General features: G+C 42.0%; 2 protein-coding genes across 3 annotated transcripts in view; one reads left to right on the top strand and one right to left on the bottom strand.

Annotated features, from left to right (window-relative positions):
• CARF (calcium responsive transcription factor) overlaps positions 1–6823 on the top strand; it is a 76006-nt gene extending 69183 nt beyond the window's left edge. For both annotated transcript variants that reach the window (XR_011387158.1, XR_011387157.1), the window contains one exon: positions 6755–6823. The gene's annotated coding sequence lies outside the window, so the exon portion shown is untranslated. The remainder of the gene's footprint in view (positions 1–6754) is intronic.
• On the bottom strand, positions 5051–6118 carry LOC100354027 (small ubiquitin-related modifier 2). Its single transcript, XM_002712546.5, has one exon. It carries the CDS (start codon positions 5977–5979, stop codon positions 5692–5694), a length of 288 nt encoding a protein of 95 aa, XP_002712592.1. The 5' UTR covers positions 5980–6118; the 3' UTR covers positions 5051–5691.
• Positions 6824–15843: the final 9020 nt, after the last annotated feature.

The raw sequence follows: 15843 nt of genomic DNA, 5'->3' as shown, positions 1-15843 counted from the left end.
GGCAGAGTTACAGACAGAGAGATGAAGAGAGAGAAAGGTCTTCCATCCTGTGGTTCACTCCCCAAATGGCTACAACAGCCAGAGCTCAGCCGATTCAGAGCCAGGACCCAGGAGCTTCTTCCATTTGTCCGACACCAGTGCAGGGGCCCAAGCACTTGGGCCATTTTCTACTGCTTTCCCAGGCCATAGCAGAGAGCTAGATATGAAGAGGGGCAGCTGGGACATGAACCAGCACCTATATTGGATGCTGGCACAGCAGGCGGAGGCTTAAGCCTCTGTACCAGAGCACCAGCCCCAGAACCCTGTAAGTTTTTAAGCATAACTGCCAGTAACTCATGTTGGCATTATGTTAGGCATCACGTTTGGAGACAGGATGCATTTAGTACTCTGCACTTCAGCCTAGTAACAATATTGTTTTTTGGGTGTTTTTTTTTGGGGGGGGGTTTCTTATTTGAAAGGTAGAGGGACAGAGAAGGGGGAAAAAAAAAAAAAACAGATACACAGGGAGCGTGAGAGCTCGCAAATGCTGGTTCATTCCCCAAGTGCCTAGAAAGCCTAGAGCCAGGAACTCAGTCAAGGTTTTCCATATAGATATCAGGAACCCGATCATCTGAGCCACCATTGCTGCCTCCCAGGATTTGCATTAGCAGGAAGCCGGAGTCAAGAGCAGAACCCAGTTTGAACGCAGGCACTCTGACATGGGACATGGGAGGGTGTCTTAACCAGTAGACCAAAAGCCCACCCTAAGCATCAATATTTTAGAACAATGTGTTTAATAAGGTATAAATAATTGTTTTTCCCATGTTTTGGCAACAGGGTATCTTTGAGTCCAGCTTTTTATATATATATATATATATATATATATATATATATATAAAACATATATATATATGTTAAGATTTATTTATTTACTTATTTATTTGAAAGTCAGAGTTACACAGAGAGAGAAGGAGAGGCAGAGAGAGAGAGGTCTTACATTACTGATTCACTCCCCAGATGGCTGCAACGGCCAGAGCTGAGCTGATCTGAAGCCAGGAGCCAGGAGCTTCTTTCAGGTCTCCTACGTGGGTGCAGGGGCCCAAGTCCTTGGGCCCTCCTCTACTGCTTTCCCAGGCCATAGCAGAGCAGCTTTATATTTTAAAATGATGACAGATGTGTGATTAAAAGAGGTCATCATTAATTGTTTTCCCCTCTTTGCTCTTTTTGCTTTATTCTCCCCTGTGATTTTTTTCTGGACCATAGGAGAATCCTAATCTATCTCTAGAAGGAGGACTGCATTGGCTTTTTCATATCAGCTGACTTAGTCTTTAGACAACTTAAATAGTGTACTTCTTTGCTATCTAATGTCTGTCACTCTACTTTATTAACTTAGTCATAGGGCCGACGCCATGGCTCAACAGGCTAATCCTCCGCCTAGCGGCACCGGCACACAGGTTCTAGTCCCGGTCAGGGCGCCGGATTCTGTCCCGGTTGCCCCTCTTCCAGGCCAGCTCTCTGCTATGGCCCAGGAGTGCAGTGGAGGATGGCCCAAGTACTTGGGCCCTGCACCCCATGGGAGACCAGGAGAAGCACCTGGCTCCTGCCTTCGGATCAGTGCAATGCGCTGGCCGCAGCTGCCATTGGAGGGTGAACCAACGGCAAAAGGAAGACCTTTCTCTCTGTCTCTCTCTCTCACTGTCCACTCTGCCTGTCAAATAAATAAATAAATAAATAAATTTTAAAAAAAAGTTTAACTTAGTCATAAGGACAAAGCTGTAGTATACTTTTCACATATACATGTTAGCTATGAATTCCATCATTAAATAAAAAGCATATTCATTGCTGACTGGATTCTTAAAACTTTAGTAATAGAATCAGAATTTAACAAAAAACTCCCTTATTAATGGATGCTAAAGTGATTCCTGAGAAAAGTAAATTGTTAATGTGGAAAACTTTTGAGAATATAATATGGTTGTAAGAATACTTAAAGCAGAGGAAAAGGTAGGCATCACATACAAGGAGGGTTTTTATTTTTTAAATGTCTTAATTGAAGTATAGTAAGTATGACATACAATATACTACACATGTTTGAAGTACACAATTTGGTAAGATTTGACACATTTGTACAGCTATGTACCATCACTATAATTAAGACAATGAATATATCAGTAACCCCCCGAAAGTTCCCTAGTACCTCCTATTTTATTTCAAATCTTCTTCTTTAAAGACTTATTTATTTATTTGAAAGTGTTACAGAAAGAGAGGATGTGGCAGAAAGAGAGAGAGAGAAATCATCTATCTGCTGGTTCACTTCCTAAATGGCTACAACAGCCAGCTTGCTCCAGGTCACCCACGTGGGTGCAGTGGTCCAAGCACTTGGGCCATTCTCTGCTGCCATCCCTGGCACATTAGCAGGGAACTGGATCAGAAGTTGAGCAGCTAGGCCTTGAACCAATGCCCTTATGAGATACCAGCACTGCAAGCTGTAGCTTAACCCTCTGAGCCACATGCAGGCCCAACTAGTACCCTTTAGTAATCCATCCTCACTTCTCTCTGTCCTCGTACCCCACCATCCTCAGACACTTGGTATCAGTTTACTATAAAGAAAATCATATAGTAAGAAAATGCTTTGGTCTGGCTTTTGTGGCTCAGCATAGTTATTTTGTGATTCATGTATGTCAGAGCATTTATGAATGAATAGCTCATGTCACTGCTGAGCAGTATTGCATTGTATAAATATACTATAATTTGTGCATTCATTCATGTTATGTTGGGCATTTGAGTTGTTAATAGTGCCAGGCTCCTTCAAATAAAGCTGCTGGAAACACGTGTATACAGTGTCTTTGAATGGACCCATGCTTTTCATTTCTCTTGGGTAAATATCTTGTAGTGGAATGACTGGGTCACATGGCAGGTATATATTTAATTTTTTTAATATTTATTTATTCATTTGAAAGGCAGAGTGACTTTAAGTCTTCTGTCAGTTGGTTCAGTCTCCAAATGGCTGAACCCAGGAGCCAGGAACATCATCTGGTCTCCCACAAGGGTGGCAGGGGCCCAGGTATTTAGACCATCTGCTGCCTTACCAGGTGCATTAGCAGGAAACTGGATAAGAAGAAGAATAGCAAGAACTTGAACCAGGAACTTGAGCCAACATTAATATGTGATATATTCATTAACCCATTGTGCCACAATGCCCACCTCAGCCTTTAACATTTTTGTGGTATACTTCTGTTGCTTATAAGTTCTTTCAGGTTTATCATATTTGTGAAAGCTTTTATTTTGCCTGCCTTTCTGAATGATATCCTAGATAAAGAATTTCAAGTTGACAGATTGTTTCTTTTAGTACTTTAAAAATGTTGCTCTACTGTGTTCTATCTTGAATGATTTCCAATGAGCAATCTGCTATCATTCTTATCCTCTTTCCTTAGCATATGTATCTTTCTTCCTCTCACTGCATTTTATTATTTTTTAATCACTGGTTTTCTGTAACTTGATTGTGATATACAGTGGTTTGATTTTCTTCATGTTTCTTATGTTTGGAGATTGTTGAGTTTCTTAGAACTGTAGATTTAGAGTTATCAAATTTCGGGAAACTTTCAGCCATTTTTTTCCCTCTATAATGTTTTTTATCTTTTCCTCCCTGTTACTCATTGAGGATTTTAATGACATGTATATTAGGTTGCTTGAAGTCATTGATGTTCTGTTCATTTTTCCATCTTTTTTGAATAATCTGTTCATTTTGTATGGTTTGTTATTCTGTCTTAAAATTTATTCTTTATTTCTGTAGTGTCTAATCTCTTGTTAATACCAGATTAACTTGGTATTATTAATTCTCATCACAGATATTGTAGTTTTTATTTTTGGAATTTAATTTTTTTGTATTTGCTTAACATCTTTTTTCTTTTTAAGATTTATTTATTTGAAAGAGTTTCAAAGAGAGAGGGTGAGAGACACAGAGCTCTTTCATCTGCTGGTGTACTCCCCAAATGGCTGTTAGAGCCAGCGCTGGACCAGGCTGCAGGCAGGATCCAGGAAGTTCATCCAGGGCTCCCACCTGGGTGCAGGTGCCCAAACACCTGGGCCTTTCTCCACTGCTTTTCCCAAGCTATAAGCAGGTGGCTGGATCAGAAATGGGGCATCCAGGACATGAATGGCACCCATATGGAATGCTGGCAAAAACTGGCTATAGCTTTACCCACAACACCACAGCACCAGCTCCATAATTTACCTTTGAAAAGGTCACTGTGACCATTGTCTTGAAAAAAAGACTTTGTAGTTCCATATGTCTTCTACTAGATTATAAACTCTAAAAGGGATGAGAATTTTGTCTTTTGTTGATTTATCACAGTGGTGGATACTTAGAAATTATTTTCAAGAGAATGACTATCTACATTGAAGGTTTTAGATTATCCTTATAGTAAGTAAATGGAGAACAACCTAAATGAGATGGAAAAATTGTTGAGGGTGAACATTGCTGAATTTTTGAACAGGAGAAAGGGGATGGGCTCTGGTGCCCATGTTGGGTGTCTTAGATGGAAACACGAATATTTCATCTATGGGTAGGTGATGAGGCAGTCTACTTGGGTAGAGAGATTAGTAAGTGGATACAAGTGAGAGTTTATGGAAATTCTCTCTGGTTGCTTCAGTTTTCTCAGTGAAATAAGTAAGAAGCAAGGTCCTTAAGAGTGAAGATGGGTGTGTGGTGGGTAGAGGTCCTGAGGAGTTGAGGAGAAAAGAAATGGAAGATAGTTGTGTAGGAGAGTGGGAGAGCAAATAGGCTAGGGAATAGATAACCGGGCCTTCTTGATTAAGGGCTTGTTTGAAGTTCATATTCATAAATTAGAAAAGAGATTAGTGGGGCTGATGCTATGGCATAGCAGTTAAAGCCACCACCTACAGTGCTGGCATCCCATATGGGTGCCACTTCGATTCCCAGCTGCTCCACTTCCTATCTAGCTCTATGCTATGGCCTGGGAAAGTAATAGAAGATGGCCCAAGTGCTTGGGCGCCTGCACCTGCGTGGGAGACTCAGAAGAAATTCCTGGCTCCTGACTTCAGATCGGTGCAGTTTCTTTTTTTTTTTTTTTTTTTTTTTTTTAAACAAGAAGTTTATTTAAACAACAAGACGCTTGACTTGAAGGGAAAACTATCTAGGATTCATTTTTTTAAGAGTAATTTACCCCTACTTAAAGACAGATTGCCCTACATGTAACAGCTACGTACAAAAAAGTTATAAAATTGTCCTTGGTTTTACAATGATAAATGAAAAACATTAAAATTCTCCAATCAAACAAGGTATGCAAGGATTTTTATGTTGTTGGTTTTTTTTGTTAAAACAGTGAGAGCAAAATAACTTACTGGAATATAAAGATAAGAGCTGAATGAGCATGCCACTCATGGAGAAAGGGGGTATTTTCACAGAACCAGGATTTTTCCCCATTCCATCTCCATTTGATGTCAATCAAAACATACCATTGGCCATTTAGTTTCAAAAAAAAAAAAGGAGAGAAAGAAAAGAAAAAATGCAATATGCTTGTGCACATACACCAGTTACTTTATGTACAATAAAGGAATGGGGAGGGGAAATGAAAGAATAGAGACTATGCTGCAGTAGTCAGGGTGTGGTGGAACCCAGTCGCAGTTTTCTGGCTGGGAATGTGTTCTTGGTCTGAAGGACAGAGTTCTGGAGTAAAGCAGCGGGTTCCCTTTTCAGTAGACACCGCCCGTCTGCTGCTGGAACACATCAATCGTATCTTCGTCCTCCATTTCCAACTGTGCAGGTGTGTCTGATTCATTGATTGGCTGCCCGTCAAATCGGAATCTGATCTGCCTCATTGACAAACCCTGTCGTTCACAATAGGCTTTCATTAGTTTACTAAGTGGTGTATGCCTCTTAATCTTAAACTGCACCACAGAACCATCCTGCCCCGCCACCTTCAAATTAATATGATCGTTGTTCTCAGTCTTGACTCCTTCCTTGGGCTTTTCGTCGGCCATGGCGAGCGCCGGGGTCTCCTCAGCTGCCGCTTCACAAAAGAGGTACCAGGTCCGCACCGAACGCGCACACAAGCAGCACCAGGAGCGGCAGAAGAAGGAGGCGGCAGCGGTGGACGAAGGCGAGGGCGCCAGATCGGTGCAGTTTCAACCATTTTGACCAACTAGGGAGTGAACAGATGAAAGAATCCCCGCCTCTGGCTCTCCTCTCTTTTTGTAAATCTGACTTTCAAATAAAATAAATAAATCTTCAAAAAAAAAAAAAAAAGAGATTAGTTAGAATGGTTATATGCTTTTTATCTAGTCATGATCAACCATGACAGCATTTAATGAGAACCTGACATTTTATTATCTGCTGGCTGTAGACAGGTCTGTAAGATCTAATCCTGTCCCTGTGGGGACTCGCAGTGTAAGGACAGTTACGTAATCATCCACTTGTAATATGATAAATTCTGTCAGTCCAAACAAAGGGAAAAGTAAGTCAAAGAGGAAGTTTGAAGCTGGTGAACAGTTCAAGTTAGCAGCATAGGATGTTGTGGAAGGAATGGCAGATTTGTCTAAGAAGGCAGAAGACTGTGGAAGACTTCCAGTCTTTCATATTCCTGTGTTCTATCCTAAAAGATTATGTCCAATCTCAGTCAGATCTCCCACTTAAACCAGACACCAGAAACCTGATTAATATTAACATCTCTGACATCCAACTGTGAGACACAGCTGAGACCATCATAGTATTTTCCCTCTTTGCAGTAAGCAAAGTTTAGTTGTACTTTATCCACAGGTTATTTTGGAGGTATTTTAAAGGAGCCAGCGTTTGATGATCTTAGAGGTCTCATCAGATTCTGATCAAGACCTAAGACCTTGAGGTTGGAAACCATGTGCTTTTCCGAGGCCTTTGAGCCTCCCTCACAGGTCTGTCCAGTGACTGTGATGAGGTAAGTTCATGTGGAGTTTCAGCTCTGATTTTTTTTTTTAATCAAGTAAGTACTAAGTTTCATTTGTTTAGTTTGAAAATGACACCAAGGATTAAGTAACCTTTTCCTTACATAGGAATAGAGAGTGAACCGTGAGAGCCAGCTGTGGGAGGGATTGGCAGGAGATGGGAAAATAGAATTCAAAGGGTACAAAGTTGAATTATATAGGACGAATAAGTTTAGATATCTACTAAACAATGTGAGAACTGTGGTTAATGATACCAACTGTATACTGTTTATTTGCCAAGAAGGTAGATTTTAGGTACTCTGACCATTAAAACAGAAATATAGCTATATGATATGATGGATATGTTAATTTGCTTGACTGTAATAATCACTCCACCATGTGTATTAAAATATCATGTTGTATATATTAAATATGTGTAATAGAAAGAAAACAAAATCTGTGATGAGTTGACCAAATTTTGAAAGTGTTTATTTGAGTAGAAAACTGCATTATTACTGTTGATCCTACTATGTATCTGTTGGTTGTCATTTCTTTATTGTGCAGGTGGATGAAAATGAGTGGAAGCTTAGGTGTTCAGGAGATTTCTCTTCAAACTGGTATCTTTTGGGAAAACACCTCGGGTCATTTATGAAAATATTTTTAGAACTCCTTCCATGTTATTTTGTCCATAAATTTGTAGTTCTAGTGGTGGGATAATGGAGGTCCCCAAGAACCAAGGTGCACAGGATTTGATTGGCTGTTGCCAGCCAGCCTCAGATGTCTTTATGAACTCTTTGGGCTAGTTTCCTATGTCTTATCTGTGTTTGTACTGGAATCAGATTGTGTCTTCCTAACTTTCTAAATGATATGAAGATTATTTGGAATTACATACTTTATTTGGGGGAACTTTTGGGAGGCAACTTGAAGCAAAAGGAAGCCAAAATCCCAAACGTCTTGTCAACATTTTAGACAAAGAAGAAACTTTCAAAATACATTTAGATTATGATATGACCTCTAAAAGATTTGGCTAAGACAAAAGAAAAATGTGAAAAATCTAAAACTATTTTTTAGATCCCTCCAGGTCAGTTTGAATATAATGTTCTTCATCCTTGAATTCTGCTTCCCCATTTTATGTTCTGCCATTTCCTTCTGCCCCGTTGCACCTTCCTAATTCTTGTTTTCAAAACACCTCAGGAGGAAGTAGTTCTGGTTGTCTGAAAGAGAAAGATTCCTTTGTTTAATGTAGAAGACACCCTCCCCCCTCCTCAATCCCATACTTCCATTATTAATAATTCCTGCTTTTTTTTTAATTTTTTATTTTTTGACAGGCAGAGTGGACAGTGAGAGAGAGAGACAGAGAGCAAGGTCTTCCTTTGCCGATGGTTCACCCTCCAATGGCCGCCGCGGTCGACGCGCTGCGGTGGGCGCACCGCGCTGATCCGATGGCAGGAGCCAGGAGCCAGGTGCTTTTCCTGGTCTCCCATGGGGTGCAGGGCCCAAGTACCTGGGCCATCCTCCACTGCACTCCCTGGCCACAGCAGAGGGCTGGCCTGGAAGAGGGGCAACCGGGACAGAATCCGGCGCCCCGACCGGGACTAGAACCTGGTGTGCCGGCGCCGCTAGGCGGAGGATTAGCCTAGTGAGCCGCGGCGCCGGCAATAATTCCTGCTTTTTAATAGCACAAAATCAAGTTGTCAAGAGCCTGGGTTAGTGTTTAAGCCTGTTGTATTAGTTATGTTTTGTTTGTTGACATGCACACAAAATAGGTTTTCCCGGGGGCTGGCTTTGTGGCACAGCAGTTTAAGCCACCACTTGCAGGGTCAGCATCCTGAGGGTTCAGGTCCCAGGTACTGTGCTTCCTATCTGGCTCCCCGCTAATGCACCTGGAAAGCAACAGAAGATGGCTGAAAACCCTGGACTCCTTCCACCCATATGGAGACCAGGATGGAGTTCCAGGCTCCTGAATTCCACGTGGCCCAACCCTGGCCATTGTGGCCATTTAGGCAGTGAACCAGCATATACAAGATCTCTTTCTATCTCGTCTTTTCCTTTCTTTTGGTCACTCTGTCTTTCAAATAAATCTTTTTAAAAATATAGGTTTTCCTGAATCTTAACTTTTCTCTCTCTGTAATTAAGAAAAGATAATTTATCTTTTATAGTGTTAATTTTTTTATTTGACTGAAGCTGGCTCATTCTCATTTTTTCTTTCTGTCCCTTTTTGCCCTGTCTTGGGAGACTTTAAAGATTAATTGTCAAAAACAGTTATTTTGTTATAATGTATTTGTTCTAAGAATCTCTGATAAAGAATTCCTAAAATATAAAGAAAGATTATTGAACTGCTTTTTAAAAATGTTTCTGGTTAAAACTGTAGGAAATGAAGAAAATGCCTTGATTCCAAGATAAAGGGGTTTAATTTATTCCATTTATGTAAGAGTTAGAGAGAGAGAGAGATGCATATACACACATAGACATACAGAGAGCTCCTGTCTGTAGGTTCACTCCACAAATCCCTGCAGCAAGCCAGGGATGGGCCAGAAATGAAGCTGGCACCTGGGAACTTGATCCAGGTCTCCCACATGAGTGGCAGGAGCCCAGTTACTTGAGCCATCACCACTGCCTCAAAAAGTCTTCCCTAGTTGGAAGGTGAAGTCAGAATTCAGAGCCAGGAATTGAACCAAGGTACTTCAATGTGGGATGCAATCTGTCTTTACCACAGACTAAATGTTTGCCCCAATAAAGCGGTTTTTTTGTTTTGTTATTGGTTCTTTTTTGTTTTTGTTGTTGTTGTTTTTTGTTTTTTGTTTTTTGACAGCCAGAGTGGACAGTAAGAGAGAGAGAGACAGACAGAAAGGTCTTCCTTTGCCGTTGGTTCAACCTCCAATGGCCGCCACGGCCGGTGCATCGCGCTGATCCGAAGGCAGGAGCCAGATGCTTCTCCTTGTCTCCCGTGGGGTGCAGGGCCCAAGCACTTGGGCCATCCTCTACTGCACTCCCAGGCCATAGCAGAGAGCTGGCCTGGAAGAGGGGCAACAGGGTCCAATAAAGTGGTTTTAAATAGGATTATAAGTGTTTTTATAATTTGGTTTATGACTACAGAGTTTACAAATTGTATGGAAAATGCTTATTAAAATCCTGGTAAATACATGAATTAAAATCAGTTAGTTTAAGGGTTTAAAACACATTGATACTTCTAACTTTAATATGTGAAATAATGGCAACACAATATTCTGTTTTATACAAGACATGTAAATGCCTGGTAATTGAAACTTTTTCTAACTTCTTACATTGGTATTATAATTTTTTTTTTTTTAAATTTTTTGACAGGCAGAGTGGACAGTGAGAGAGACAGAGAGAAAGGTCTTCCTTTGCCGTTGGTTCACCCTCCAATGGCCGCTGTGGCTGGCGCACTGCGGCCAGTGCACAGCGCTGATCTGAAGCCAGGAGCCAGGTGCTTCTCCTGGTCTCCCATGGGGTGCAGGGCCCAAGCACCTGGGCCATCCTCCACTGCACTCCCTGGCCACAGCAGAGAGCTGGCCTGGAAGAGGGGCAACCGGGACAGAATCTGGCGCCCCGACCGGGACTAGAACCCGGGGTGCTGGCGCCGCAAGGCGGAGGATTAGCCTATTGAGCCGCGGTGCCAGCCCTATAATTATTTCTGTAAAGTGTTGTAAGATTACAGAAATTTAGAATCATGACTAACTAAAAAGAGTTTATGATCTTTAGATATTTCTATGTTATTGAAATTCTTAAGAACTTCATATTTAAGTCAGATATAAAATAAGTTGAAATTACAACTTCTAGGTACATAACTTCAAGAACTTAGATAAATGTTGAACTGAGAAATTGATATATAAACTTCATATGTGGGTATGTCAAAAAGTTCATGGAATTATGTAATCAAAGTTTATTTTGGTGTGAAAATTCTAGAAATCCACGTATAACTTTTAAAAAATATTTATTTATTTATATAAAAGAACAACAAAGAGATCTTCCATCTGCTGGTTCACTCAAATAGCTGCAACAGGGGCAAACACTGTGGTTTTGTGTGTTGAGGCCTTGGCCTGCAGTGCTGGCTTCCCATATGGGCACCAGTTCAAGACCTGGCTGCTCCACTTCCAATCCAGCTCCCTGCTATTGCACCTGGGAAGGCAGTAGAGGATGACCAGGTCCTTGGGCCCCTGCACATGCATGGGAGACCTGGAAGAAGCTCCTGGCTCCTGGCTTCAGACTGGCCTGGCCCTGGTTGTTGTGGCCATTTGGGGAGTGAACCAGTAGATAGAAGATCTCTCTCCTTCTGTCTCTCCTTTTCTTCTCTCTAACTCTACCTCTCAAATGAATAAATAAATCAAAAAAAAAAAAAAAAAAACCATAGCTTTAACAGCCTGGTCTGGGTTAGGCTGAAGCTGGGAGCCAGGAACTCAGTATTGGTCTCCCATATTGGTGGCAGAGCCCCAGATACTTGGGCCATCTTCCACTGCCTTCTCAGACTCATTGACAGGGAGCTGAATCTGAAACAGAACACCTGGGACTCAAACTGGTACTCAGATAGGGAATGCCAGCATCATAATTAGCAGCTTAATCTCCACCACAACCCCAGCCCCAGTAACTTTTCCATTAACTTTTAAAAATTATTGGTTTGTTTTTGTTTATTTGAAAGGCAAAGAGAGATCTTCCATCTGCTCATTCCCAAATGCCCACAACAGTTTGGGTTGGGCCAGGCCAAAACCAGTAGCCCCGAACCCAGTTGAGGTCTCCCACATGGGTGGCAGGGGCCCAGGTACTTGGGTCATCACCTGTTGCTTCCCATGTGGCTCATCAGCAGGAAGCAGGATTTAGAAGTAGAACCAGGACTTGAACCCAGGCACTCCCATATGGGACATATTCTCACACAACATCTTATTCACTGCACCAAATGCTTACTTGAACAAAATATAAAGCAAAAACTGAAAGACCAAATATGGGTCACTAAGCATTAAGCACTTTAATTTTACTATTATTGTTATACAAATAAACATAAATATAGGGAGCAGAATTTTAGCCTAGCAGGTAAGACGTCCATAACCTGTACCGGGGTTTGATACCTGACTCCAGTGTTCTGTTAGTGTAGGTCCTAGGAGGCAGCAATGATGGCTCAAGTAAATGAGTCTCTGCTACCCAGTATGAGAGACTTGGATTGTGTTCCTGGCTTCTAGCTTCATCCCCAGGTGGGGGCCATTCCAGACATTTAGGGAGTGAACCGGAAGCAACACACTCTTCTATTTGCTTCTCAAAAAACTTAAAAATTAGGCCGGCGCCGCGGCTCACTAGGCTAATCCTCCGCCTAGCGGCGCCGGCACACCGGGTTCTAGTCCCGGTCGGGGCGCCGGATTCTGTCCCGGTTGCCCCTCTTCCAGGCCAGCCCTCTGCTGTGGCCCGGGAGTGCAGTGGAGGATGGCCCAGGTGCTCGGGCCCTGCACCCCATGGGAGACCAGGAAAAGCACCTGGCTCCTGGCTCCTGCCATCGGATCAGCGTGGTGCGCCGGCCGCAGCAAGCCGACCGCGGCGGCCATTGGAGGGTGAACCAACGGCAAAGGAAGACCTTTCTCTCTGTCTCTCTCTCTCACTGTCCACTCTGCCTGTCCAAAAAAAAAAAAAAAAAAAAAACTTAAAAATTATTAATCAAAATAAATATAGATTTATAAAATATGAAAGCACTCTTGGATGCTATTACTTACATAAACTCCTTAAAATTATTAATATAATATGAAAGGCATGCTTATGGAGAAAAATGTTTAAATATTTCTGGGTATTCTGTCTTATAGTTTTCACCCTTCAAGTGGGATTAAAGTTGGTCATCTTTGTTAAAGGGTACAATTAATAGTAGGTTCAGCATAATTATAGGAAGATATGAATATTTATGCAAGATGATCAATATGGTTTCTTAAAGAAATTACTGCACTCTTAAGATGGTAAGTTAATAGAATGCTGGAATGGCCTTCTAAAGAGACAACTGCAGCATTAACTTGGAGGCAACACTCTGAAAAGATTGGTAGCATCCTTGAAGATGCAATGTATGCACTAAATCAGAGATTTCTCTGAGTGTTCTCAACAGGAAAGAATATTTGGGTCCAGGATCCAAGGGATGGAAATAGGAGTAACCCTATGCATTGTTGTTTCCAGTGATGCACAGGGGAATGATGTGCTTTGTGTCCTTTCAGTTCTGGGCCCTGTAGGGTGGAGATACAAAAAAGAATGGTCCTCAGCAGGAGGACACTTTCGGCAGGGGAAACATTTTTTTTTTTAAGATTTTATTTATTTGGGAGGTAGAGTTACAGACACTGAGAGGGAGAGACAGAGAGAAAGGTCTTCCTTCTGTTGGTTCACTCCCCAAATGGTCTCAAGGGCTGCAGCCGCACCAATCCGAAGCCAGGAGCCAGGAGCTTCTTCCGGGTCTCCCACATGGGTGCAGGGACCCAATCACTTGGGCCATCTTCTACTGCTTTCCCAGGCCATAGCAGAGAGCTGGATTGGAAGAGGAGCAGCCGGGACTAGAACTGGCGCCCATATGGGATGCCGGCACCACAGGCCAAGGATTAACCTACTGTGCCACGGTGCCAGCCATGGAAACAAAGTTTTTATTGACCTACAATATATCTGTGTCAATGCACTTTGGAACTGTCATGTCCAGAGACCAGCACGTGAGAAAAGACATGGACTTTCTAGCAATGGTAATGCCAACATCAGCAGGAAAAAGTAGAGCACTAGAACAAAACGATGCTCAGATGATCCATTTGAGCACCTTTTGGTACTACCGTGCCCCGTTGTAACTGTGAAAGGACACGTGCAACAGTGCTACCTGAGAACAATATGACTGCTCAGGTACTTGAAGAATTAAGATTTGGGTCATATCACCAACATGCCACAAAAATCTGATGAGATGATAGCTTAGGGCGAGAGAATTAGCATAGCTAGCAGAAGAGGAAGAGTGTGAATACTACTTAGAATCTGGAATATCAACTGAAATGTCTGAATTTCCCACCAGTATTTGCTCTTAGGAAAATAGGCCCACAGAAACCTGCACCCAGGTCTTGTAGAAAGAAAACTGCTCTGTGCAAAGGATGGGCTGTGATAGCTATGAAAATGAGTCTCCCAGAGCCCTTGCTGTACATGGATGACTGATGAATGGCCCCAGCTACTGTGCTGTACAGGAGCTATGCCTCCCACAGGCTGCTCCCAGAGGTACTAAGCCAGCCCATTTTTCTGAGAAGGACTCTGATGAGAAGCTGTGGCCTGTTAGCCTGGTGAATAATATACCAATCAGGTCCTTGCACTGAAAACCCAATATAAACAGGATACCCAAAGCCTCATAAATATCTGATCTTTGACCTTTTCCCTCAGAGATACTGCTAAGATCTGTCAAAGTAGTGTTCTTCCTATCACAGTAAGTAGGAAACTCAGTTTTGCTTTACCAGTAGATTAGAAAGCCAATGTAGCCTAACTTAGAGCTCAATAGAGGAGGTTTTATAAAATGAGATTAGAGAGGTACAAAAGGCTTTGGAGTCCTTGGTAATCACAGGACTAATTTTAAGTACAATGAACATTATAAAAGTGTTCAAATGGAAGAGTGAAACCACAGTTTTTAAGAACTTTATTCATTTGAGAGGTAGAAAGGCAGTTCTTACACCCCTGGGTCACTCCCCAAATGCCTCCAATGACAGGTTGGGGCCAAAGCCAGGAGGTGGAAACACAATCTGGGTCTCCCATGTCGGTGACAGGACCTCAGTTACTTGAGCCATCACCACTTTTGCCTATGATGTGTGTTAGCAGGCAACAGAAATCAAGAATCAGAGCAAGGAATCAAACCGAGGTATTCCAGTGTGGAACATCAGAGTCTTAACCACTAGGCTAGATGCCCATTTTTGTAGAGGTTTTTTTAGTGGAATTGTCATATGCCTTGGTTTATATGTTGTAAGATAATTTATTATAGAGAGACATGACTGGAAATTTGGAAACCAATTAGCAGTTGCACAGGTGAGAGCTTTGGTAGTTTGGAACTACAGTGATGTTTGAGGCAAAGAGAAATGGACATGGACAAATTCAGGATATATTTTGGAGACAGAATCAAGATTTGCTGATTGATTAGTTGTTGGGATAGTGGTAAGTGAAGGAAGGGGAGGAGTAAACAATGACTTCCAGGGTTTTAGCCTTGAGTAATTGTATGAACAGTAGTGAATTTTACTGAATTTAAGAACACTAAGCACTGTGGGTTAGTGGGTAGAGCTACCACCTGCAGTGCTGGCATCCCATATGGGTACCAGTTTGAATCCTGATCCAGCTCTCTGCTGTGGCCTGGGAAAGCAGTGGAAAATTGCTCAAGTACTTGGGTCCCTGTACCTGCATGGGAGACCTGGAAGAAGCTCCTGGTTCCTGGCTTTAGATTGGCCCAGCTCCAGCTATTGCAGTCACTGGGAAATGAACCAGTGGATAGAAGACCTCTCTTTCCCTCTGCCTCTGCCTCTGCCTCTGGCTCTCTGTAACTCTGCCTTTCAAATAAATTTATTTATTAATTTATTATTTTAAATAAATAATTTTAAAAAAAGAACAACACTGATAGAATGGAATAGATTTGGAAAAGAAAAGCAAGATTTCTTGTAGACCTGGTTAACTTGACTTTTAAATAGAAATGTTCAGTAATTCCTTAGAGCTACAAAACTAGAGCTTAGGCTTAGACAAACATTTTTATCACCTATCAACATGGATGGTATTTGATACTAGGGAACAGAGAAGGCACCTGAGAAGAAAGAAGAAAAGAAGAGAAGAAAGCTCAGGGTCTGGCCCTGGGGCCTTCCAACACTTAGGTTGGTTGGTGCAGGAATAATGGCTAAGAAGTTAAAACATGAAGAATACTTCAAACTGGTCAGTTGAGTCCACTTTGGAATGTCTGAGGGAATGTGGGTGCCGAAAGACTTC

This window comes from Oryctolagus cuniculus, chromosome 3, assembly GCF_964237555.1.
Source record: "Oryctolagus cuniculus chromosome 3, mOryCun1.1, whole genome shotgun sequence".
Taxonomy (NCBI): Eukaryota; Metazoa; Chordata; class Mammalia; order Lagomorpha; family Leporidae; genus Oryctolagus; species Oryctolagus cuniculus.
This window is presented reverse-complemented; position numbering and strand designations above follow the sequence as displayed.

Coding starts and splice junctions, on each gene's coding strand:
- LOC100354027 (XM_002712546.5), bottom strand. CDS start 5,979: ATGGCCGACGAAAAGCCCAAGGAAGGAGTCAAGACTGAGAACAACGAT.